This window comes from Mustelus asterias, unplaced genomic scaffold (genome assembly GCF_964213995.1).
Source record: "Mustelus asterias unplaced genomic scaffold, sMusAst1.hap1.1 HAP1_SCAFFOLD_318, whole genome shotgun sequence".
In the NCBI taxonomy this organism is placed as follows: domain Eukaryota; kingdom Metazoa; phylum Chordata; class Chondrichthyes; order Carcharhiniformes; family Triakidae; genus Mustelus; species Mustelus asterias.
In genome coordinates this window covers 388,837-415,857 of record NW_027590280.1, presented here as the reverse complement: position 1 = coordinate 415,857, position 27,021 = coordinate 388,837, and the positions used below count along the sequence as shown (strand labels likewise).

The window sequence follows — 27,021 nt, the reverse complement described above, 5'->3', positions numbered from 1 at the left end:
TAACCTCAGGATCACTGCCAGTACCACATGCTAGTCAGAGTAGAAACAGCAAGATCTATTCAGATGAATATGTGGCTGATGAGATGGTGTGAGGGAGAGGGTTTCAGATTCCTGGGACATTGGGACCGCTTCAGGGGGAGGTGGGACCAGTACAAACTGGATGGGTTGCTACAGGACCAGGGCTGATGTCTTAGGGGGGATTATTTGCTCGAGTGGTTGAGGGGGGTTTAAACTAAAATGGCAGAGGGATGGAAACCAACACAAGGAGTCAGAGGCGGGGAATCGAGGACAAGAACAAAGGACAGAAAAGGGAATAAGAAAAGTGTTAGGCAGAGCAATCAAGAGCCAGATTCAAAGAACAAAGAAAATTACAGCACAGAAACAGGCCCTTCGGCCCTCCAGGCCTGCACCGACCATGCTGCCCAACTACCCCCCTACCCTTCCGGGGATCGTATTCAAACAGAATCTCAGTGAAAAATGGTGGGAAGGGGACCAGTAATGTTAAAAAGATGAGCCTAAAGGCTTTGTGCCTTAACACATGGAGCATTCACAATAAGGTGGATGAATTATTTGCGTAACAAGATGTAAATGGGTATGATATATTTGGGATTATGGAGAGATGGCTGCAGGGTGATCAGGGATGGGAACTGAACAACCAGGGGTATTCAGTATTGAGGAAGAACAGACAAAAAGGAAAAGGCAGGGGAGTTGCATTGCTGGTTAAAGAGGAAATTAATACCATACTGAGGAAGGATATTAACTCCGACAATATGGAATTTCAATGGGTAGAGCTAAGAAACACTAAGGGGCAATAAACATTAGTGAGGGTTGAATCTAGACCCCAAGAGGTAGGTTCTTTACGCAGAGAGTGGTTGGGGTGTGGAATGGACTGCCTGCAGTGATAGTGGAGTCAGACACTTTAGAAACATTTAAGCGGTTATTGGATAGGCACATGGAGCACACCAGGATGATAGGGAGTGGGATAGCTTGATCTTGGTTTCAGATAAAGCTTGGCACAACATCGTGGGCCGAAGGGCCTGTTCTGTGCTGTACTGTTCTATGTTCTATGTTAAGCTGTAGTGGTGATGTTGGGAATGACATTAAACAGGAAATTAGAGATGCTTGTGATAAAGAAACATCTGTAATTATGGGTGACTTTAATCTGCATATGACAATACCATAAAGGAGGAATTTCTGGAGTGTATACAGGATGGTTTTCTGGACCAATATGTTGAGGAACCAATTAAAGAACTTGCCATGCCAGACTGGGTATTGTGTAATTAGAAAGGAATAATTAGCAATCATCCCTTGGGGATGAGCAATCACAATATGATAGAATTCTTCATCAAGATGGAGAGTGACGTAGTTGATTCTGAGATTCAGCTCCTTCATCTAAATAAAGGAAACTATTGATGTTATGAGGCACAAGTTGGCTATGGTGGATCGGGAAATGTTATTTAAAGGGATGATGGTGGATAGTTGATGGCAAACATTCAAGGAGCACATGGGTGAATTGCAACAATTGTTTATTCCTGTCCGGCGCAAAAGTAAAACGGGAAAGGTGGCCAAACCATGGCTTACAGGGAAATTAGAGATAGTATTAGATCCAAAGAAGAGGCATACAAATTGGCCAGAAAAAAAACAACAGGCCTGAGGATTGGGAGCAGTTTAGAATTCAGCAAAGGAGGACCAAGGGACTGATTAAGAAGGGGAAAATAGAGAACAAGAGTAAACTTGCAGTGAACATAATAACTGACTAAAATTTTCCAGGAGAGAAAAATTGATGAAGTCAAATGTAGGTCCCAGTGAAACTGGCGTTAGAACATTAGGGCACCAACGCACAAGGTGCCCCGGTCTGACAGTGAACCAGGAAACCCCTCCTACCTGCACCCCCATGGCCATCAGATCCCCCCCCCCCCCCCCCCCCCACCCTCATCATCATTGGCGCATTATCACCACCACCCCCCCCCCCCCCCCCCCCAACCCCCAAATACCAACATGGGTTACCGGCATCAGGACCCTCCCGATGAGTCCCCTGGCTGACCCCCAACGTACCCGCCCCTGCACAATCCCCCCTGCATTTGGCCCACCCCTACTTAGGCCCTGCCCCCTTTGCACTGCCTTGGGATACTTAAGGTGCCAGGTGAGCACTACCCAGCCATGCTCCTGACCACCTCGGGTTTCAAAGGCTCCGATTCTCTCCCCCCCCCACACCCCCCAGCATGGCATCTGGTCTCCGTGACTGCAGAGTAATAGTGGTTCTTGCCGGAATGGCCTTTAATCCTGGTGCCGCTGTGAAGTGAGAACAAGGCTTGTGTCCAGCTTTCTTTGACTGATACCTTTTAAAGAATGCTCAGAATGGCTCCTTCCTTCTGGAGCAATCAGCTTTGGTGGGAAGGGGTAGGAATTGATGCTATCGCTGGTATTGGACACTGAGGGTAGGATCAATGGTCAGTATCGTGTCTAATGGCCCACAATGGGCAGCAGCTGAATCCTGAATTTTTCTCCCTCTATAGCCTCGAGACACAAAGGAAGGGCTGGCTTCAGCTGCGCTACTCTTTGTGGTCTAATCGCTTCATGATAATCCGAAGAGACGCTGATCCCAGCCAAGGTTCAGTGTCTTTTGGGAACACAGGCCATTCAGCCCCTTGAGCCTGAGCCACTATTCAATGAGATCATGGCTGATCTGTGAACTAACTACATATACACTTACCTTTGGCCATAACAATAATCTATCAATCTTCGATTTAAAATCTCACACTAATTACTACTTGTGGAAAGAGATTCAAACTTGGTTAACCCTTTGTGTGTAGAGTTTCCTAATTTCTGAAAAATCTGGCTCTAATTTTAAGAGTATGTCCCTAGTCCCAAGTTCCCAACCAGCAGAAATAACCTCTCTCTCTCTGGCTCTCAGTTCGTTAACAGCTTGGAAACTTTGATTAAGTCATCCCTCAAGCTTCCAGTCTGGGTCTGTGTAACCGGGTATCTCTGGTAAATATACATTCCTTCCTTTAGGTTTGGGAGTCCAGAGCTGCTTGCAGTCTGATCCAAACAGCGTTTTGTGTAATGAAGCTTGACTACCATTGCCCGATACTCCAATCCCCTCTCTACTGATCAAGGTCCCATTAACCATGACCAGTGTACCCAGACCCCGGCCACCACCCCCTCCCCCCAGTCTCTTAGAATTCACTGTTTCTAGATTTTCACCGTATTAGAAAGTGCTCTGTTGCATCCTCTTTACATCAGGTGACAAAGGGAAGAAATTCAGAAACACGTAAACTGGAATATTTCCCAGAAAACATTCAAATGACAAATCCTTAAAATGCAAAACAAAGTAAATCACTCACTTGTCAGATGCAGGATTTATTTCAATGAGCAAGGAATGCGTGATGAGGTTATTTCAACTGTTGGAAAGTGGAAGTAAGAAGGATTCTGACTGATGCAAGGGTACAACCCACAGTGACAATCCCACTCACAAATATTACTGACTGACTCCCAGCCTGGGACTGCGCAATATTCACTTCCAGTGTCTGTTCCCAACGCAGTTACAGAGCAACAGACACCAAAAACAAAACTGAGTGAAACTCGAAACACTGAATGAGACTCTGGGGCGGATTTTCCCATTCTGCCCACCACTGGAATCGGAGCAGGTGAGGGGCAGACCATAGGAAGGCCCGTTAACCTTGGGCGGGATTTTCCAGGTTTGGGCGAGCACGGCCGGAAAATCCTGCCCTCTGAGTGAGACTCGGACTGAAACTCAAACTCGAGTGAGACTCAACCCCGAGTGAAACTCCTGTTCTGGAACAGTAACATGGGATCTTTTGTTTCCGCTCGAGAAGGGGATACTATAAGATCATATGCTGCAGGTGCAAAAGTAGGCCATTTGGTCCATCGAGTCTGTTCCGCCATTCAATGAGATCACGACTGATCTGATCTGATAATCCTCAACTCCACTTGCCCGCTTTGTCCTCATAACCCTTGATTCCCTCACTGATTAAAAACCTGTCTATCTCAGCCTTGAACATACTTTGACCCAGCCTCCACAGCCCTCTGCGGTAAAGAATTCCACAGATTCATTCCCCTCTGAGAGAGGTAATTCTTCATCTGTCTTTAATGGACACCCTCTTACTCTGAGATTATGCCCTTGGTCCTAGAATCTCCTACAAGGGGAAACAACCTCTCAGCATTTACCCTGTCAAGCCCCCTGAGAATTTTATATGTCTCAATAAGGTCGCTTCTCATTCTTCTGAACTCCAATGAGTACAATCCCCAACCTACTCAAACTCTCCTCATAAGAAAATCCCTTCATACTGAGACAAACTTGGCAACAGTACATTCACTTCCCTCATCCAAGTCATTAATATATATTGTCAATAATTGTGGCCCCAGCACTGATCCCAGTGATATTCCATTAGTTACAGGCTACCCTCCTGAAAATGCACCTCTTATCCTAACTCTCTGTCTTTGATCAGTTAGTCAATTGTCTGTCCATGCTAACATACTACCCCCTACACCCTGGGCTTATCTTAGAGTCATAGAGGTCTGTGACTCTTATTAAATAGCCTTTTGTGCAGTGCCTTACCAAACGCTTTTTGGAAATCCAAGTGTATTACATCTACTGGTTCCCCTCTATCTGTCATCCTTGCTACCACCTTGCTTGGTAGAATTGTCTTATATTTTCAGCCACTGAGTAACCCTGCAGGTGATTTCAGCCTTGAGAGGTATAGATCGGAGTGACAACAAGGATCTTCCTTTGTCTCTCAGCAATTCATGAGGGTCCTCATGACCGTTTGGACATGTCTTCCTATAAACCTGTGTCCCCTTGGGTAATATGCTGAACCAATAATGTCCAGAGAATTCTTTAAATTGTATTCCTTATCAGCATTGACATTACTCCGTTTCGGCGCATCATTCCTTGGGTAACTCGTCTTAGAATCCCTTCTGTGCAGAAGGAGGCCATTCAGCCCATCGAGTCTGCACAAACTCTCTGACGGAGTATCTTACGCAGGCCCTCTCCCCTGCTCTATCCCTATAACGCCACACATTTCCCATGGCTAATCAATCTAATCTACATATCTTGGGACACTAAGGACCAATTTAGCATGGCCAATCCATCTAACCCGCACATCTTTGGACTGTGGGAGGAAACTGGAGTACCCGGAGGAAACCCACACAGACACGGAGAGAACATGCAAACTCCACACAGACAGACAGTCTCCTGAGGCCAAAATTGAACCCGGGTCCCTGGCGCTTGTGAGGGCAGCAGTGCTAACCACTGTGCCACTGTACCGCACTTTTTCTTTTAATGTTTCAGGAAAGGTCTCCTGGTATAGTCTGAGCAGAATGAACATCTGTTCTGGTATCAATCTTCAGATTCAGATTTATTTCTTGCCCTCTTCCTAATCAGACTGATTGTGTGAATCTTTCTCTGGAAACTGTCACATCCAGCCCTTTCATACAGTTACCAAAAGAGAAAATGCTGGACAATCTCAGCAGGTCTGGCATCATCTATAAGGCGGGAAAAGAGCTGATGTTTCGAGTCCAGATGACCCTTTGTCAAAGCTTTTATCCTTTCATAGTTATATTGTTCCTCTTGTGTTCTCAAACTCATCATTGTCTTCCAAGGTATGGACGTTTTAGTTTCTTTTTCTCCTCATTTGCTCTTTTTCTCTGTCTCTGATAACTCCTTCCCATCTTCTGTTTTTATTCTGTACGTCTTTTCCCACTGGGCTTTCGACAAGCTCTGCAGCGTGACCCTGATGTGGTTTACTTCCTGCTGTCTGTGAACTCATGTTTGTCCATATCTCCTGCATAGCTTTCTCTCTGTCTGCTGGACATTCTTTCACTGCATTAACCCTGCTGCCTTTCTCTTGTCCACAGTTTGGTATCTGTCTGCTTGTGGCTTCATGCACTCTGATATTGTGAGCCTGTCCCATCTAATCCCAGCAAGTCGTTTTGTACCTGAGGGAATGGAGAGCCTTGGCTGAGCTGATATATCAGTTTGTTCCCTTGAATCTACATTTGCTGGCTACATTTTTAAATTTTGATAAGAAATTGTCAACAGGCCCAGGTCAACAGAGTTCCTTTGGAATTCTTTTCTGTGGATCTGATGATTTGACTGGAGTTGTGTGAAGTTTTGAAAAGTTTAGTCTGGGTTTTTCCTGTCGTTCTCACTCCTCTCAGATATTAAACAAATCTAACCCATTCCCAATTATCCACGCAAGGATGTAGCTGATTCTTTTCTTTTCACGAGTGCCATTTTGAATGCTATGGAATGTCAGGTTGCACTATTGTTTAAACTTCCCAAATGCCGCTTTGACATCTTCATCCTCTCAATTCATCCTGAGCTGGAGCCATGTTTCTCAGTCACCCACAGGGCAGACCCAGCAGAGGTGGCAGCACGGTGGTGTACAGAACAAAAAGCAGAGATGTCTTGCTGCATCTGTACAGGGCATTGGTGAGGCCGCAGCTGGAATACTGTGTGCAGTATTGGTCCCCTTATTTGCGGAAGGATATATTGGCCTTGGAGGGAGTGCAGAGAAGGTTCACCAGGTTGATACCAGAGATGAGGGGTGTTGATTATGAGTTGATTATGGTTTTGTAAGAGGGAAGTCGTGCCTTACAAATTTGGTGGAGTTTTTTGAGGAAGTGACAAAAACGGTTGATGAAGGAAGGGCCGTGGATGTCGTCTATATGGATTTCAGTAAGGCATTTGACAAAGTCCCACATGGCAGGTTGGTTAAGAAGGTTAAGGCTCATGGGATACAAGGAGAAGTGGCTAGATGGGTGGAGAACTGGCTTGGCCATAGGAGACAGAGGGTAGTGGTCGAAGGGTCTTTTTCCGGCTGGAGGTCTGTGACCAGTGGTGTTCCGCAGGGCTCTGTACTGGGACCTCTGCTATTTGTGATATATATAAATGATTTGGAAGAAGGTGTAACTGGTGTAATCGGCAAGTTTGCGGATGACACGAAGATGGCTGGAATTGCGGATAGCGAAGAGCATTGTCGGGCAATACAGCAGGATATAGATAGGCTGGAAAATTGGGCGGAGAGGTGGCAGATGGAGTTTAATCTGGATAAATGTGAAGTGATGCATTTTGGAAGAAATAATATGTAGGGAGGAGTTATACAATAAATGGCAGAGTCATCAGGAGTATAGAAACACAGAGGGACCTAGGTGTGCAAGTCCACAAATCCTTGAAGGTGGCAACACAGGTGGAGAAGGTGGTGAAGAAGGCATATGGTATGCTTGCCTTTATAGGACGGGGTATAGAGTATAAAAGCTGGAGTCTGATGATGCAGCTGTATAGAACGCTGGTTAGGCCACATTTGGAGTACTGCGTCCAGTTCTGGTCGCCGCACTACCAGAAGGACGTGGAGGCATTGGAGAGAGTGCAGAGAAGGTTTACCAGGATGTTGCCTGGTATGGAGGGTCTTAGCTATGAGGAGATTGGGTAGACTGGGGTTGTTCTCCTTGGAAAGACGGAGAATGAGGGGAGATCTAATAGAGGTATACAAGATTATGAAGGGTATAGATAGGGTGAACAGTGGGAAGCTTTTTCCCAGGTCGGAGGTGACGATCACGAGGGGTCACGGGCTCAAGCTGAGAGGGGCGAAGTATAACTCAGACATCAGAGGGACGTTTTTTACACAGAGGGTGGTGGGGGCCTGGAATGCGCTGCCAAGTAGGGTGGTGGACGCAGGCACGCTGACATCGTTTAAGACTTACCTGGATAGTCACATGAGCAGCCTGGGAATGGAGGGATACAAACGATTGGTCTAGTTGGTCCAAGGAGCGGCACAGGCTTGGAGGGCCGAAGGGCCTGTTTCCTGTGCTGTACTGTTCTTTGTTCTTTGAGAGACTGAGCAGATTGGGTTTGTACTCGTTGGAGTTTAGAAGGCTGAGGGGGGATCTTATAGAGACCTATAAGATAATGAAGGGGCTGGATAGGGTAGAGGTGGAGAGATTCTTTCCACTTAGAAAGGAAGCTAGAACTAGAGGGCACAGCCTCAAAATAAAGGGGGGTCAGTTTAGGACAGAGTTGAGGAGGAACTTCTTCTCTCAGAGGTTGGTGAATCTCTGGAATTCTCTGCCCACTGAAGTGGTGGAGGCTACCTCGTTGAATATGTTTAAATCACGGATAGATGGATTCCTGATCGGTAAGGGAATGAGGGGTTATAGGGATCAGGTGGGTAAGTGGAACTGATCCACTTCAGATCAGCCATGATCTTATTGAATGGCGGGGCAGGCTCGAGGGGCTAGATGGCCTACTCCTGCTCCTATTTCTTATGTTCTTATGTTCTTACAGACAGGACCAACTTTCTCTGGGTGTCCTCCATATCAACTCTGGACGAAGTCTCATGGCATCAGGTCAAAGATAGGCAAGAACCCTCCTGCTGGTTACCATGTAACACTGCCCCCTCAGCTGATGACTCAGTACTCCTCCATGTTGAACACCACTTGGAGGAAGCACTGAGGGTGGGAGACTTTAATGTCCATCACCAAGAGTGGCTTGGTAGCTCCACCACAAACCGAGCTGGCCGGGTCCTAAAGGACATAACTGCTAGACTGGGTCTGCAGCAAGTGGTGCGGGAACCAACAAGACAGAAAATCGAACTTGACTTCGTCCTCACCAACATGCCTACTGCAGTATCTGACCATGGCACAGTCCTTGTGGACTTGAAGTCCCATCTTCACATTGAGGATACCCTCCATTGTGTTGTGTGGCATTACCACCGTGCTAAATGGGATAGACTTTGAACAGTCTCAAGAGCAACTCAAGACTGGTGATGGACGTTAAACACTGGAGGAGGAGGCTCCACAAATACCCCCATCCTCGATGATAAAGGAGCCCAGCACATAAGTGCAAAAGATGACGCTTCGTAGCAATCTTCAGCCAGAAGTGTCAAGTGGATAATCCATCCAGTGGTCCCCAGCATCTTAGATGTCAGTCTTCAATCAAGTTGAATCACTCCACGTGATATCAACAGATGGTTGGAGGCACTGGATACTGGAAATACAATGGGCCCTGACAACATTCTGGCAATAGTACTGAAGACTTGTGCTCCAGAACTTGCTGCTCCCGAGCCAAGCTCTTCCAGTACAGTTATGACACTGGCATCTACCCAACAATGTAAAAAATTAGCCAGGTATATCCTGTACACAAAAAGCATAACAAATCCAACCCGGCCAATTACTGTCTAATCAGTCCAAATTTAATAATCAAAAAAGTGATGGAAAGGGTCATTTACAGTGCTATCAAATTACACTCGCTTAATAATAACTTGCTCACAGACGCTCAGTTTGGGGGGAAACTGGAGCACCCAGAGGAAACACACCCAGACATAGGGAGAATGTACAAACTCCACACAGACAGTGACCCGAGGCCAGGAATTGAACCCGGGTCCTTGGCGCTCTGAGGCAGCAGTGCTAACCACTGTGCCGCCCCTAGGTCATCTCTCTCTATTGTGCTAAACCATCATTAACTAACATAGCCACCCCTCTATACTTTCCTCGCTTCCTGTCCTTTCTAAATATCCCGTACCCTTTAATATTCAGTTCCCAATCCATGTCCTCCTGCAGCCATGTCTCCATAATGGCTATTAAATCACACTTATTTCTATATGCACGCTCAGTTCACTTCAGTTTGTTTTGAAAGTTAAGTGAATTAGATACAGAACTTTTAGTTTTATCGTTCTATTATTTTTATGACCTCTAGTCTAATCTGTTGATTTAAAGTCAGATTAGTACTCTCTATCCCTTCCTGCCATGGTTTATTTTTCATTTCCTGTAACGACAAAACATTTCCTGTTTTGCCTTTTCTCTGCTCGTTGACTTACCACATCTTTCCAAATTTGATCCTTTGCCCCCACTATTTAATTTAAAACTTTCTCTCTCTCTCTACTTCTCTAGTTATGCAGCTTGCAAGAACACTGGTTCCAGCATGGTTCAGCTATAGACCGTCCCAATGGTACAGATCTCACTTTCCAGTACTGGTGCCTGTGTCCCACGAACCGGAACTCACTTCTCTCACACCAGTCTTTGAGCCACGCATTCACCTCTCTACTCTGATTTGTCCTATTTCAATTTGCACATGGCTCACTAATAGTCCAGAAGTTATGAACTTCTGCTTCTTAATTTGTTGTCAAGCTCCTCAATGGACTATTCAGGAGCTCCTTCTTTGTCCTGCCGATGTATGGTACCTACATGGACCACAACAACTGGATCCTCTCCAAAGAAACAAATTACTGCGGATGCTGGAATTTGAAACCAAAAGAGAAAACGCTGGAAAATCTCAGCAGGTCTGGCAGCATCTATAAGGAGAGAAAAGAGCTGATGTTTCGAGTCCATCTGGCCAGACCTGCTGAGATTTTCCAGCATTTTCTCTTTTGGATCCTCCCCTCTCCCACTGCAAGTTCCTCTCCAGCCCGGAGCAGTTCCAAACCCTGGCACCAAGTCTCACTCCCTCTGACTACACTGTCACCTACTGCCACTTTTTACTCCCATCATTTGAATGGCTTCCTGTACCACAATGTCATGGTCACTTTGCTCATCCACCCTGCAGCCCCCACTTTCATCCAAACAAGCTGAAAGATATCTCAAACCTGTTGGCCAATTGCAAGGGCTGAGGCTCCTGCCCTTTGGGTTCCCTGACTTGCAGTCAGGGCCTCACTTGCAGTCACATTCTGCTGTCCCTGACCACTGAACAAATCAGAAGACCCTATCCCAAGGGGTATGACCGCCTGCTGGAACAAAGTGTCCAGGAAACTCATTCATAGACCACTGCTGTCATCATGCTGTGCTTTGCCATTGAAATAACACATTGGGCACATGAAGCTGAAGCTTTCTTTATATGTATTTCACAGTTTACACCATGAACCACGACTGATACATCGTTGTTTGGCACCTGATTGTAGTGCAATAGTGAGTAATGAAGCAGTCTCGATATACTTGTGCATGACAGTAAATTCCTAACTCTTTATGAATAGTATGACAATGACACAGAGTCTGGCTGATGTTGAAGCTTGTATTGCAGTTCTGCTTTGGAGTCTGAGTGTTGAGACTGAGCAGAGTACAAACCCTGCATGATGCCTTTAAGTAGCAAATCTTTGTGCTGATTAGTGCCACACAGCACAAGGCATCTCACTGAGACCTTCCAAGATGGAAATAGCATCCTGCAGCAATATGCATCTTATCCAGGTGATTATCTCCTCACCACCTCGCTGGTTGTGATACTCTGGCGAGCAATCTGTCCCACACCAAGTTGGCGTGCTGCCCTATTGGATACCATGCACCATTTAGACTCTTTGGATTGCCAATAGTGCCTAGGCTAACAAAACCAATGGAACTCAGAGTTATAAGAATAATATTAATGAGAATAATGATTTAATAAAGTTTGTTAAACAACATCTGAGCCTTGCTAGAAGAAAAGCCATACTATGGAGTAATCCATCACACCATCCATCTCTAATATCCATCACTTTATTCATCCCCAATATTCATCTCTCCACATCCATTCCCAAGATCCATCACATGATCATCCATCCCCAATATTCACCTCTCCATCCATCCCCATATCCACCTCTTCATTTTCATTTCATTTTTAACTGTTCTTTACCTTTTATTTTATTGTTTTATTATCCCCCCTTTCCTTACCTTTTCTCACCCTTTGCTTCCTCTCCCCTCCCCCCTTTTCTCAATTTTACCTCTCTCCCACCCATTTCCCCCACATCTTCATCTGTCAGAACTTATCCTCTGATTTCAGCTTCTCTGCCGTTTGCCCATTCACACCTTCTATTCTCTCTATGGACTGCAGCCTTTCCCCTTGTTTTTGTGGCTATGACTCATCTTTCATTCCCTCATCCTAGAGTATAAATATCTCCCACTTTGTATGCCTTTCAGCTTTGACAAAGGGTCGTCTGGACTCGAAACATCAGCATTTTTCTCTCCTCACAGATGTTGCCAGACTTGCTGAGATATTCCAGCATTTTCTCTTTTGGTCCCATATCCACCTCTCCATCCATCCCCAATATCCATCACCCCTTCAACCCCCAGAATTCATTTCACTTTCCATGCCAATAACCTCATTCTGAATGTCTTTCTTACCCACCATCCCCATTGCTCACCTTGTTCAATCTCCAGTATCCCCCAATCTATCCCAGTATCCGTCTTATTCAAACCCCGGAATCCTGTTATCCATGTCCTCTATATCCATCTTACCTCCCATCCAGCATTTAAAACCATATACTCAATGTAATTTTTGTGTTTTAACCTTGTGATGGCGTGTTTCCTGGGTATTAGAACTAAGTAAGAAGTTTAACAACACCAGGTTAAAGTCCAACAGGTTTATTTGGTAGCAAAAGTCACATAAGCTTTCGGAGCTGCAAGCCCCTTCTTCAGGTGAGTGGGAATTCTGTTCACAAACAGAGCATATAAAGAGCATATATGCTCTGTTTGTGAACAGAATTCCCACTCACCTGAAGAAGGGGCTTGCAGCTCCGAAAGCTTATGTGGCTTTTGCTACCAAATAAACCTGTTGGACTTTAACCTGGTGTTGTTAAACTTCTTACTGTGTTTACCCCAGTCCAACGCCGGCATCTCCACATCATTATTAGAACTAAAGCAGTATTTACTGTAGAGTGCCCAGAGCTCTGGTTCTGACTTTATCTGTGATGACTCTGAGAAGTCAGAGTTCATTTCACTTCACTCAAATAACACAACAGATTCTGACAACGTCAAATAAGAGCAATAAACACCGGAGATAGAGCAAGGATTGCTTGACCTATGGAGTACATCCAGATGTTTCTCATTTTGTTTCAGGACATTTAGTGTTGTACTGGTTTGTTTTCTTGGACAACATCTGGACTTTGTTCAGATTCAATAATATTCTCAGAAACATACATCCTTGAGCCTGTTTTCTGTAACAGAAGAGATTAAGGATGTTTTTAAATCATTACCTAAAATTATATAGGGATGGAACAAATCAGATAAAAACTGACTCCTTCTGGTGTTTAGGAGGACAGAGATATAAGATTTAATAATAGACATTTTGGAAGAAGTGTTCCTATAAAGGGAGTTTGGAAGTTGTGAAATGTACAATTGGAGTTAGTGACTGATGCAGAAACCATGTCGCCATTTAAGAGCAGGTTAGGTGAGCAAGTGGAGGATATAGACATAGGAAAAAAGGTAGGTTCATTAGATTAGGATACTGCTCAGGTGGAGGATAAACACCAGCAATGGACTGTTTGGGCTGATCCTATCTTTCCATATCATAATTCTGATGTAATTCTATCAACCAAGGGCATGAATGATTAATCCCAGCCTGGTTCTCTGGTGTGTTGGTGTTAGGAAGATAGGGGTGGTAGATTTGTCTGATGGACTCTGATAAATCACGTACCACGTTTTCAGGTTCAATGGCCTTGACTTTCCAATTGAGGCAAGTTTCAACCCACCAACAGACGAACGTGCATTCCTGTCTCAGACCCATCTTAGGTCATGGATGTACTCAATGCAGCCTTCTGGTCGGTCCTGAACTCAGACTGCACCAGTCTCCTGACATCTGAAAGTCAGGAGGAAGCAGACAGCAACCAAGCTGCCGGACAGACTTCAGACTTTTAAAATTCCACACACTATCACTAAATAGATTTCTCAGAGGTCATGCGATCAGATGTCCTATGGTCAGACATTACATGGTCAAATATTACGTAATTAGGAAGTCACATGATTCTCACTCCAGCAATCCCTCCAATAGAGTTGGCAATTACCCAACTGCCCAGATCCCTCTGCAATACACCCTCCAACTGCAAGTCATGGGAATCAGGATTGTACAGTCTGGCCATATTTCCTGCATTTAAGTTGGCCTTGCCTGTATTTGTTGGGTGGCACAAGGCAGAGTGCACCCCTACATGCTTTCCTAGCACTGTCTGCTCTGCTGGGATCTTCTGTGGCAACATTTCTCCTGGTCTGCAGGTTTAGCAATTAACTGTCCTTCAGTGGCTAGGTTTCCTCATTGCATTGTGTGGTGAAGGTGGCTGATGATCTTAGCACACAGTGGGAAAGAGAGAAATGTGTGGCAGATTGCGTAACCTCACCCTCCAAGCCAGATTGCAACAATCACTTTTCAGATATGAACCCCTCTCAATAATTTGTTACTGTCATCATTTAATATCAACCTCCAGCCTTCCATCAGTATGGAACTGATTAGAGTTATAGAATCATCATACCCCCCACCCAGTCTCTCTCCAAAACCAGAACTGGAATTAAATTAGCTTTCCACCAGAGATCACAAAATGCACTGAGCAAACTCTGCAGCTGGGCCCATTCTGCTAACTGCTGACACACACACAGTGCTTCCTGACATCAGTCCTGAATTTAAGTTAGCTTGCCCTTTGTGTGCCCTTGCTCTGAGGCTGTGGTTTCACTTTAACCTTAAATAGTGTTCAAGAATAACATTTTCTGCTAAAATAAAAGCAAATACTGTAGATGCTGGAAATTTGAGTTAAAAACAGAAAAAGTTGGAAAACGTTCTCTCTCTGTGGAGATAGAACAGAATTACTGTTCTAAGTCTAATATGACTCTTCAGCAGAACATTTTGGGTGGGATTTTCTGACCCCATTCACCTTGAAAGCAGAAAATCCTGCCCGAACTCAATGGACCTCACTCACTATGATTCCCGTGGCAGGCGGATTGGGTAAATTTGCCCCTTTCTGTCTCATTTACAAGCTTCCTTTTGTTGATGCAGGCTCCTCTCATTCACCCCCTTTCAAGGCTCAAGAGTCCAAACATTTTCCAACCTCGTCTCCAATCTCAGATATTTCAAATAATCTCAAACTTCAAACCATGTTTCTCCCATCATCTCTGGTCCAGACTGAGTGCACTGGCTTCCTCAAGCATCAGATTCAAAATCCTGATCTGAATTTATAAATCCCCATGGTCTCCCTCAACACACCCCAAAAATCTCTGGCCTGCTGAGCCCTGCGCTTTTCTGACCTCTCGAGAATCTGCTCTTTTGATCTGCTCTATCGTTATCAGCAAGCCTTTCCGTGAATCTTTGAACTGAGTGAGAGGGTGAGGAACAATAGCAACCTGACTGAGAATGTCTAACTGTGGGTGTATCAGGCCTGTGTCCTCAGTACATTCCTCTTCAGTGGTGAGGCCTGGACATCAGGCAGGAGAAAAGTAAGTTTCACCTTCGTTCTCTCAGACATATCCCTGGCATTTCCTGACAGGACAAGATAGTCTTGTTTTCATGTTGTAGGATGGCCAATATCATTATTGTAAACTAACTTTATTAGGAACAGAACATGGACACAATTGCAGGACTACAGCCTGCACCTACAGCCTGGTTACAGCTTACATTTACACAGAAACATAGAAAATAGGAGCAGGGAAGGCCATTTGGAAAAGGTGGTGAAGAAAGCATATGGCATGCTTGCCTTCATTGAACGGGGCATCGAGTACAAAAGTTGGCAAATTATGTTAGTGATCTATAATGTTGGTTAGGCCACATTTGGAATACTGTGTCCAATTCTGGTCACCACGCTACCAGAAGGACGTGGAGTCTTTGGAGGGAGTACAGAAAAGGTTTACCAGGATGTCGCCTGGTACGGAGGGTATTAGCTATGAGGAGAGATTGAATGAACTGGAATTGTTCTCCCTGGAAAGATGGAGGCTGAGGGGCGACCTGATAGAAGTTCATAAAATTATGAGGGGTATAGATAGGGTGAACAGTTGGAAGCTTTTCCCTGGGGCAGAAATGATAATTACAAGGGGGCACAAGTTCAAGATAAGGGGGGAAAGGTTCAGTGGAGATGTGCGGGAGAAGTTTTTTTATGTGGAGATGCCGGTGTTGGACTGGGGTAAGCACAGTAAGAAGTCTCACAACACCAGGTTAAAGTCCATCAGGTTTATTTGATAGCACAAGCTTTTGGAGCACTGCCCCTTCATCAGGTGAGTGGGAGTTATGTTCACAAATAAGGCATATATAGACACAAACTCAATTTACAAGATAATGGTTGGAATGCGAGTCTTTACAGGTAATCAAGTTTTAAAGGTACAGACAATGTGAGTGGAGAAAGTGTATATTGTCTCCAGCCAGGACAGTTAGTGAGATTTTGCAAACCCAGGCAAGTCGTGAAGATTACAGATAGTGTGACATGGACCTAAGATCCCGGTTGAGGCTGTCCTCATGCGTGTGGAATTTGGCTATCAGTTTCTGCTCAGCGATTCTGCGTAGAATCTTGGGTTCACGTCACACTATCTGTAACCCCCACAATTTGCCTGGGCTTGCAAAATCTCACTAACTCTCCTGGCTGAAGACAATACACATCTCTTTAACCTGTGCTTAACGCTCTCTCCACTCACATTGTCTGTACCTGTAAAGACTTGATTACCTGTAAAGACTCGCATTCCAACCATTATATGGTAAATTGAGTTTGTGTCTATATATGCCCTGTTTGTGAACACAACTCCCACTCACCTGATGAAGGGGCAGTGCTCCGAAAGCTTGTTCTATCAAATAAACCCGTTGGACTTTAACCTGGTGTTGTGAGACTTCTTACGAAGTTTTTTTACACAGAGGGTGGTGGGGGCCTGGAATGCACTGCCACGTGAGGTGGTTGAGGCAGTTATGTTAGCCACATTTAAGATGTATCTTGATAGGCATATGAACAAACGGGGAATAGAGGATGTAAGCGGTTGGTTTAGATAGGTAAACATGATTGGCGCAGGCTTGGAGGGCCGAAGGGCCTGTTCTTGTGCTGTACTGTTCTTTGTTCTTTTCTTTGATCCCATTCGCCCCAAGTGCTATATCTAATTCCTTCTTGAAAACATACAACGTTTTGGCCTCAACTACTTTCCGTGGCAGCAAATTCCACAGACTCGATGGACAAGAGCTGATGCAAAGAGGGATGCACAGGTGCACTTCATGCACAGGTTCGAACAAGAGTTCTTCACCGCACGGGACCTTCAACCGATGCTATACACTAGATACATCGATGACATTTTCTTCCTTTGGACTCATGGTGAACAATCACTGAAACAACTATATGATGACATCAACAAGTTCCATCCCACCATCAGACTCACCATGGACTACTCTCCGGAATCGGTTGCATTCTTGGACACACGCATCTCCATTAAGGACGGTCACCTCAGCACCTCACTGTTCCGCAAGCCCACGGATAACCGCACGATGCTCCACTTCTCCAGCTTCCATCCTAAACACGTTAAAGAAGCCATCCCCTACGGACAAGCCCTCCGTATACACAGGATCTGCTCGGATGAGGAGGATCGCAACAGACACCTCCAGACGCTGAAAGATGCCCTCATAAGAACAGGATATAGCGCTCGACTCATTGATCAACAGTTCCAACGCGCCACAGCGAAAAACCGCACCGACCTCCTCAGAAGACAAACACGGGACACAGTGGACAGAGTACCCTTCGTCGTCCAGTACTTCCCCGGAGCGGAGAAGCTACGGCATCTCCTCCGGAGCCTTCAACATGTCATTGATGAAGACGAACATCTCGCCATGGCCATCCCCACACCCCCACTTCTTGCCTTCAAACAACCGCACAACCTCAAACAGACCATTGTCCGCAGCAAACTACCCAGCCTTCAGGAGAACAGTGACCATGACACCACACAACCCTGCCACAGCAACCTCTGCAAGACGTGCCGGATCATCGACACAGATGCCATCATCTCACGTGAGAACACCATCCACCAGGTACACGGTACATACTCTTGCAACTCGGCCAACGTTGTCTACCTGATACGCTGCAAGAAAGGATGTCCCGAGGCATGGTACATTGGGGAAACTATGCAGACGCTGCGACAACGGATGAATGAACACCGCTCGACAATCACCAGGCAAGACTGTTCTCTTCCTGTTGGGGAACACTTCAGCGGTCACGGGCATTCAGCCTCTGATATTCGGGTAAGCGTTCTCCAAGGCGGCCTTCGCGACACACGACGGCGCAGAGTCGCTGAGCAGAAACTGATAGCCAAGTTCTGCACACACGAGGACAGCCTCAACCGGGATATTGGGTTCATGTCACACTATCTGTAACCCCCACAGCTTGCCTGGACCTGCAGAGTTTCACTGGCTGTCTTGTCTGGAGACAATACACATCTTTTTAAGAACATAAGAACATAAGAAATAGGAGCAGGAGTAGGCCATCTGGCCCTTCGAGCCTGCCCCGCCATTCAACAAGATCATGGCTGATCTGAAGCGAATCAGTTCCACTTACCCGCCTGCTCCCCATATCCCCTAATTCCCTTATCGATCAGAAAACTATCTAACCGTGATTTAAACATATTCAACGAGGAAGCCTCCACCACTTCAATGGGCAGAGAATTCCAGAGATTCACTACCCTCTGAGAGAAGAAGTTCCCCCTCAACTCTGTTCTGAACCGCCCCCCCTTATTTTGAGTCTGTGCCCTCTAGTTCTGGTTTCCCTTCTAAGTGGAAAGAATCTCTCCACCTCTACCCTATCCAGCCCCTTCATTATCTTATATGTCTCTATAAGATCACCCCTCATCCTTCTAAACTCCAACGAGTACAGACCCAATCTGTTTAATCTCTCCTCATAAGCTACACCCCTCATCTCCGGTATCAACCTGGTGAACCTTCTCTGCACTCCCTCCAAGGCCAATATATCCTTTCGCAAATAAGGGGACCAAAACTGCACACAGTACTCCAGTTGCCTTGTACAGTTGCAGCAAGACCTCCCTGCTTTTATATTCTATCCCCCTCGCGATAAAGGCCAACATTCCATTCGCCTTCTTGATCACCTGCTGCACCTGCAGACTGAGTTTTTGCGATTCGTGCACAAGTACCCCCAGGTCCCTCTGCACAGTCGCACGATGTAATTTTTCTCCATTTAAATAATACTCCAATTTACTATTATTTCTTCCAAAGTGGATAACCTCACATTTGCTAACGTTATATTCCATCTGCCAGATCTTCGCCCACTCGCTCAGCCTATCCAAATCTCTCTGCAGACTTTCCGCGTCCTCCACGCAATTCGCTTTCCCACTCACCTTCGTGTCATCAGCAAACTTGAATACCCTAGATTCAGTCCCCTCCTCCAGATCATCTATGTAAATGGTAAACAATTGAGGCCCCAGCACCGATCCCTGCGGCACGCCACTGGTCACCAACTGCCAACCAGAAAAGCACCCATTTATCCCAACTCTCTGCTTCCTGTTAGATAGCCAATCCCCAATCCACGCCAACACCTTACCCCTAACTCCTTGTACCCCAATCTTCTGCAGCAACCTTTTGTGAGGCACCTTATCGAACGCCTTCTGGAAATCTAAAAACACCACATCCACCGGTTCACCTCTGTCAACCGCACTAGTGACATCTTCATAAAAGTCCAGTAGATTCGTCAAACACGACTTTCCCTTCATGAATTCATGCTGCGTCTGCTTGATCGAACCATTCTTATTCAGGTGCTCTGTTATTTCCTCTTTAATAATGGACTCCAGCATCTTCCCAACTACGGACGTTAAGCTAACCGGCCTGTAGTTACCCGCCTTTTGTCTACTTCCTTTTTTAAACAGCGGCGTAACAGTAGCTGTTTTCCAGTCAGCCGGCACTACCCCAGAGTCCAGCGAATTTTGATAAATTACTACTAACGCATCTGCTATTACCTCAGCCATTTCTTTCAGTACCCTGGGATGCATTCCATCCGGGCCCGGGGACTTGTCTACCATCAGTCCTATTAGTCTACCAAGCACCACCTCCTTAGTAACAGTAATTGTATTAAGGACCTCCCCTCCCACCAACTCTCGATCTCTAATATTCGCCTGTCTTGATGCTCTCTCCACTCACGTTGTTTTGTTTCTTAAAGACTTGATTAGCTGTAAGTATTCGCATTCCAACCATTATTCATGTAAATTGAGTTTGTGTCTTTATATGCCCTGTTTGTGAACAGAATTCCCACTCACCTGAAGAAGGGGCTTGGAGCTCCGAAAGCTTGTGTGGCTTTTGCTACCAAATAAACCTGTTGGACTTTAACCTGGTGTTGTTAAAACTCTTACTGTGTTTACCCCAGTCCAACGCTGGCATCTCCACAGCAAAGAGGGATAGCAGCAAGCACACTGAGTTCTCTGGAAATATCTTTGCTTGAAAGCCTTTTCCAAACACTCTGACCACTCTCTGAATGATGAAATTTCTCATCTCTACTCTGTATCCTCAGACTGTGACTCCTGGTTCTGGACACCCCCACCATCAGGAACATCCTTCCTGCATCTACCCTGTCTAGTCCTATTAGAATTTTATAGGTTTCCATTCGATTCCTCCCTCATTCTTCTGAACTCCAGTGAATACAATCCCAACTGACTCAATATCTCCTCATACGTCAGTCCAGCCATCCCAGGAATCAGTCTGGTAAGTTTTCTCTGCACTCCCTCCATAACAAGAACATCCTTCCTCAGATAAGGAGACCAAAACTGCACACATTATTCCAGGTGTGGCCTCACAAAGGCCCTGTATAATTGCAACAACACATCCCTGCTCCTGGACTTGGATCCTCTCGCTATGAGGCCAACATACCATTTGCCTTCTTTACTGTCTGCTGCACCTGCATGCTTACCTTCAGCGACTGACGTACGAGGCCACCCAGGTCTTGTTGCACATTCCCCTCTCTTAGGAGATCTGGAATGTACTATCTGACGTCTAACTCCCAGGTCAGGTGGCCCAATGAAGTACAGAGTGCACCATATTATATCTAATACTTGAGTACACTGCCACAATCACTCTAATATAACAAAGGCCACCAACTCAGAGGTCCTGGAGTGTGCTAATTCCATCAGCGAATTCATTGCTAGCTCAATAACACCTGTGCTGGCTCAGCCAAACTCATTGGATGGATGATGGCCATATACCTAATGACCTCTTGTACGATGAACCGGCCACTGGGTTAGGATCTCCGGGACATCCCAATCTCAGCTATAACGACAACTGCAAGTAAGATATGAAGATGGTAGATATTGACAATGACAGCTGGCAGCCAGTCACTGATGTTTGGGGGTAAATTGGAAAAGGTGAAGAAAAACGGAAAGCTCAGCTGGCCAAGATGGCACAGAGAAAACAGAAGCCAACAAATGACTGTCTTTCTCTGCAGTAAATGTCACAAAGATGGCAATGCTAGAGTGGGGCTCCCGAGCCACAGCAGCTGACGGTAACAGTGTTCACTATGATGCAAACTATCACCTTACAACACATTGGCTGCCATTGAGTTCCTCAGGGTAGTGTCCTCAGCCCACCCATTTACAGCTGCTTCATCAATGAATGACCTTCCTTCCATCATGGGCGGCACGGTGGCACAGTGGTTAGCACTGTTGCCTCACAACACCAGGGACCCGCGTTTAATTCTAGCCTTGGGTGACTGTGTGGAGTTTGCACGTTCTCCCCGAGTCTGTTTGGGTTTCCTCCCACACTCCAAAGATGTGCAGGTTAGATTGATTGGCCATGCTAAATTGCCCTTAGTGTCAGGGAGATTAGCAGGGTAAATATGTGGGGTTTCGGGGATAGAGTCTGGGTGGGATTGTGGTCGGTGCAGACTCGATGGGCCGAATGGCCTCTTTCTGTACTGTAGGGTTTCTATGATTCTATGATCCCCATTTTGAAAAGCCTCCTGAAAACCTATCCCTTCCATTAGATGGGTGGATGGAGCTATTACTCGGGTGGATGGAGCTATTACAAGGGGGCATAACTATAGGGTTCGTGGTGGGAGATACAGGAAGGATATCAGAGGTAGGTTTGTTACGCAGAGAGTGGTTGGGGTGTGGAATGGACTGCCTGCAGTGATAGTGGAGTCAGACACTTTAGGAACATTTAAGCGGTTATTGGATAGGCACATGGAGCACACCAGGATGATAGGGAGTGGGATAGCTTGATCTTGGTTTCAGATAAAGCTCGGCACAACATCGTGGGCCGAAGGGCCTGTTCTGTGCTGTACTGTTCTATGTTCTAGATTTTTCCACCACTTCCCAAAACAATTCCATCAACATCTGTCTCCACCATCTCCTCCCTCAGGCACTCAAACAAACTGAAAATTGTTGTAAAATTATTAAATCTATAAATAAGCAAATCATTTATTAAAAATAATAATCCTCTGAGCAATTGGAGTAAGACTCTCGCCATTTCTGACAATCTGTCATCACAGTTCCTGCAGGAGATCAGGGTCATCCTGTGGAATTCTGTTCTGAGACTTTTTTTGACATGTTTATTGAAAATTCTCTTATATTTCGCATAGCAAACAAACACAAATACAGATCCACACATTGCTCTTGTGTATATTCCAACCCGACTGGGCACAGGGCTCCCTGTGGCCAGGGGACAAGCCCCTGGTACCCCCGGCACACACCCTGCCCAAGTCCAGTCTAATTGCACCGGTAATGACGGTAATAATATAAAAACAAAAAGGCAGAGGAATGCTGCTGGAGAACCAACTGAGCGCCCAAGCAGCCCAGGCTACAAACTAGCGAGCGGAGAAAGGAAAGAGGGAAAGAGAGACAACGAAAAAGAGAGAAGAGAGTGAGAGGGAAAAGAGAAAAGTTCTCACTTTGCTCCCCACACCTCGGCAGAGCGGGCAGGCGTACTCAGGTAAAGGGCTAGGGCGTGTCCACCAATTGGGGGGGAAGGGGGGGGGTTCTATGGGAGCACCCGGGGTCCTGGGGCCATCGGGTATCTATTCCCCTGGCTTCAACTGCAGCGCCCCAACATGCGCTATAAATGGTTGCCAGGTCTTATGGAACCCAGTAGTGGATCCATGTAGTGTGCACCTCATCTTCTCTAGCTTAATGGTATCTACCACCTCCTTCACCCACTGTGAGTGCGGCGGGGGGGGGGTACCTGATTTCCACCTAAACAGGATTAGTTGTCTTGCCAGGAGTGCAGTGAAAGCTACAAAATCCGCTTGGAATTTCGGCAGCGGCGGATTTAAAGGCACCACCACAAACAGGGCAGCCTGGGGGGATGCACTTATGTCCCGATCTAGCGTTGCTGCAATCGTCTCAAATATCGATGTCCAGTAGTTATACAGTGATGGGCAAGCCCAGAACATGTGTAAGAGGGTGGCAGGAGCTTGCCAGCACCGTTCACAAATGGGGCTTGTACCTGGGTACGTTCTAAAGAGTCTCTGTTCTGTGACTTTAACTTACATTGAAGCCCTGTTCACCTCATCCATATCATCTAACACTTTACACATGTTAATAAACTCTCACTATGCTACTAAGTCATTTCAATCATTCTTCACCCCTTTGTATGTGGGATCATTTGTGTTTGCTATATTTCAGTGCCAAGTAACATTCATGCCATACAATGTGCTAGGTAAAGATAATTACCAACAAGGGAGAATCAAATAATCTCCCCTTAACATTCACTGGCATTACCATCACTGAACCCCCACAATCAACATCCTGGGAGTTACCATTGACCAGAAACTGAACTGAACTAGCCATATATAACTACTGGCAACCAGAGCAGGTCAAAGGCTGGGTATTCTGCTAGGAGTAACTCACCTTCTGACTCCCCAAACCCTGTCCACCATCTACAAGACATAAGTCAGGAGTGTAATGCAATACTCTCTTCTTAAGTGGATGGGTGCAGCTCCAACAACACTCAAAAAGCTCCACCATCTGGCACAAAGCAACCCACTTGATTAATATCCCTTCCACCACCTTAAATATGCACTGCCACCACTACGATGCACAGTGGCAGCCATGTGTACCATTTACAAGATGCATTGCAGCAACTCACCAATCCTCCATCTACAGCATCTTCCGAACCCATGACTTCTACCACCTAGAAGGAAGAGTGGTAGATGCATGAGAACACCATCAGCTGGAGGTTCCCCTCTAAACCACTCACCATCCTGACAATGTGCTTACACCACATGGACTGCAGCGGTTCAAGACGGTGGCTCACAATACCTTCTTCGGGTAATTAGGGATGGGCAATTAATACTGACCTAGCTAGCAGCGCCCACAACCCGCAAAAGAATAAAACTGGTATGAGAAGTGTTACATATTGACCAGTAGCTAAGAGAAAAGTAATGGGATGCCACACCAGTGGGTTGTAGTGAAACATGATGCAGGTTAATTAAGGTGTTGCTTAATCCAGGTCTAAGATTGAACAGCCAGAAAAGGCCAGGAATCCCTCTGTTTATGTCACTACGGATATGATGACATTATCTAAGTCATTTTTATTAATGACATAGAGGAGGGGGCTGAAGGGTGGATCAGTAAATTTGCTGATGACACCAAGATTGGTGGAGTAGTGGATGAGGTGGAGGGCTGTTGTAGGCTGCAAAGAGACATAGATAGGATGCAAAGCTGGGCTGAAAAATGGCAAATGGAGTTTAACCCTGATAAATGTGAGGTGATTCATTTTGGTAGGACTAATTTAAATGTGGATTACAGGGTCAAAGGTAGGGTTCTGAAGACTGTGGAGGAACAGAGAGATCTTGGGGTCCATATCCACAGATCTCTAAAGGTTGCCACTCAAGTGGATAGAGCTGTGAAGAAGGCCTATAGTGTGTTAGCTTTTATTAACAGGGGGTTGGAGTTTAAGAGCCGTGGGGTTATGCTGCAACTGTACAGGACCTTGGTGAGACCACATTTGGAATATTGTGTGCAGTTCTGGTCACCTCAGTATAAGAAGGATGTGGAAGCGCTGGGAAGAGTGCAGAGGAGATTTACCAGGATGCTGCCTGGTTTGGAGTGTCGGTCTTATGAGGAAAGGTTGAGGGAGCTAGGGCTGTTCTCTCTGGAGCGGAGGAGGCTGAGGGGAGACTTAATAGAGGTTTATAAAATGATGAAGGGGATAGATAGAGTGAACGTTCAAAGACTATTTCCTCGGGTGGATGGAGCTATTACAAGGGGGCATAACTATAGGGTTCATGGTGGGAGATATAGGAAGGATATCAGAGGTAGGTTCTTTACGCAGAGAGTGGTTGGGGTGTGGAATGGACTGCCTGCAGTGATAGCGAAGTCAGACACTTTAGGAACATTTAAGCGGTTATTGGGTAGGCACATGGAGCACACCAGGATGATGGGGAGTGGGATAGCTTGATCTTGGTTTCAGATAAAGCTCGGCACAACATCGTGGGCCTAAGGGCCTGATCTGTGCTGTACTGTTCTATGTTTTCTATTATACCAGAAGAGGTGTAATAACTTTAACTAGGTAACAAGAAGATTGTGAAATTCAGGCTCATTCCAGATATTTAAGAGCATAATGTAGGTTTGACAATTTGGTATAGTATTCAGGGTACTGCGCTGTTGGAGCTGCTGTCTTTCAGCTGAAGTGTTAATTTGAGGTTCTGCTTGCTCTCATAGCTGTTTAGCTCGTATCTGATTGTGGGATCTTGTTGTGCAAAAATTGGGAACACTGTGCTGAAAAAATAACAGTAGAAGCAAAGATGGCAGAAGTAATGGATATATGGAAAAGCTTAGAGAGGAAAAGTTGCCTGGTCTGGAGGCTTGCATCCCAGGTTGCTAGTGTGAGTGGAGATAGAAGGGCTTGTCATAATCTTCCAAACTTCCCAGATACAGCAGAGGTGTCAGTGAATTGGAAAGTGGTAAAAGTAATATCCTTACTGAAGAAAAAGTTTAAGGACAAAATCCCGTTAACTACAGGTCAACCAGTTGGGGAAGATTTTAGAAACAATATTCAGGGGGAAAATATAACAGAATGAACAAAGAACAGTACAGCACAGGAAACAGGCCCTTCAGCCCTCCAAATGTTTGAGTTATTTAATGAGAACCACCACGGTTTAGTAAAAGACAGATCATGTTTGATTAATCTAACAATTTTTTGATGAAGTTACAGAAAATGTTGATGGAGGGAATACAGTGGGTGGTATCGATATGGACTTCAAGATGTTTGAGAAGGTATCACATAAAAGACCGGTTAACAAAATTGAGACTTATGCAATAGGATTGCAACAGCACATTGCAACAGGACATTGTGGGAGGCGAGGGAGGAAATTGCTGGTACCCTAGCCGAGATACTTGAATCATTGATGAGTCACGGGTGAGGTACCTGAAGATTGGAGAGTGGCAAATGTTGTGCCTTTGTTTAAAAAGGGCTGCAGGGAAAAGCCTGGGAACTACAGGCCAGTGAGCCTCACATCTGTGGTGGGTAAATTGTTGGAAGGTATTTTGAGAGACAGGATCTACAGGCATTTAGAAATGCAAGGACTGATTAGGGACAGTCAGCATGGCTTTGTGAGTGGAAAATCATGTCTCACAAATTTGATTTGAGTTTTTTGAAGGTGAAACCAAGAAGGCAGATGAGGACAGTGTAGTTGATGTTGTCTACATGGACCTTAGCAAGGCCTTTCATAAGGTACTGCATGGTAGCTTGTTGCATAAGGTTAAATCTCACGGGATCCAGGGTGAGGTATCTAAATGGATACAAAATTGGCTTCTGCCTGGTTGTAGAGAGTTGTTTTTCAAACTGGAGGCCTGTGACCAGCTGTGTGCCTCAGGGTCAGTGCGGGGTCCACTGTTATTTGTCATTTATATTAATGATTTGGATGACAATATAGGAGGCATGGTTAGTAAGTTTGCAGATGACACTAAGACTGGTGGCATGGTGGACAGTGAAGAAAGTTATCTCCAATTGCAACGGGATCTTGATCAATGGGCGGCACGGTAGCACAGTGGTTAGCACTGCTGCTTCACAGCTCCAGGGACCTGGGTTCGATTCCTGGCTTGGGTCACTGTCTGTGTGGAGTTTGCATATTCTCCTCGTGTCTGCATGGGTTTCCTCTGGGTGCTCTGGTTTCCTCCCACAGTCCAAAGATGTGTGGGTTAGGTTGATTGGCTATGCTAAAAATTGCCCCTTAGTGTCCTGAGATGTGTAGGTTAGAGGGATTAGCAGGTAAATATGTAGGGATATGGGGGTGGGGTCTGGGTGGGATTGTGGTCGGTGCAGACTCGATGGGCCAAATGGCCTCTTTCTGCACTGTAGGGTTTCTATGATTCTATGAATTGGGCCAGTGG

General features: G+C 45.7%; 1 protein-coding gene across 5 annotated transcripts in view; it reads right to left on the bottom strand.

Annotated features, from left to right (window-relative positions):
• Positions 1-27,021, bottom strand: part of mrps15 (mitochondrial ribosomal protein S15) — a 98,318-nt gene that overhangs the window by 31,980 nt on the left and 39,317 nt on the right. For 2 of the 5 annotated variants that reach the window (XM_078204373.1, XM_078204374.1), the window contains exon 9: positions 23,774-23,818. The exons of 2 other annotated variants lie outside the window; for them this stretch is intronic. In XM_078204373.1, the coding sequence (XP_078060499.1) occupies positions 23,774-23,818 (45 nt within the window). Of the gene's footprint in view, positions 1-12,869; positions 12,918-23,773; positions 23,819-27,021 lie in introns of those variants that run through there. One more of the 5 variants, XM_078204379.1, reaches the window with a different exon arrangement.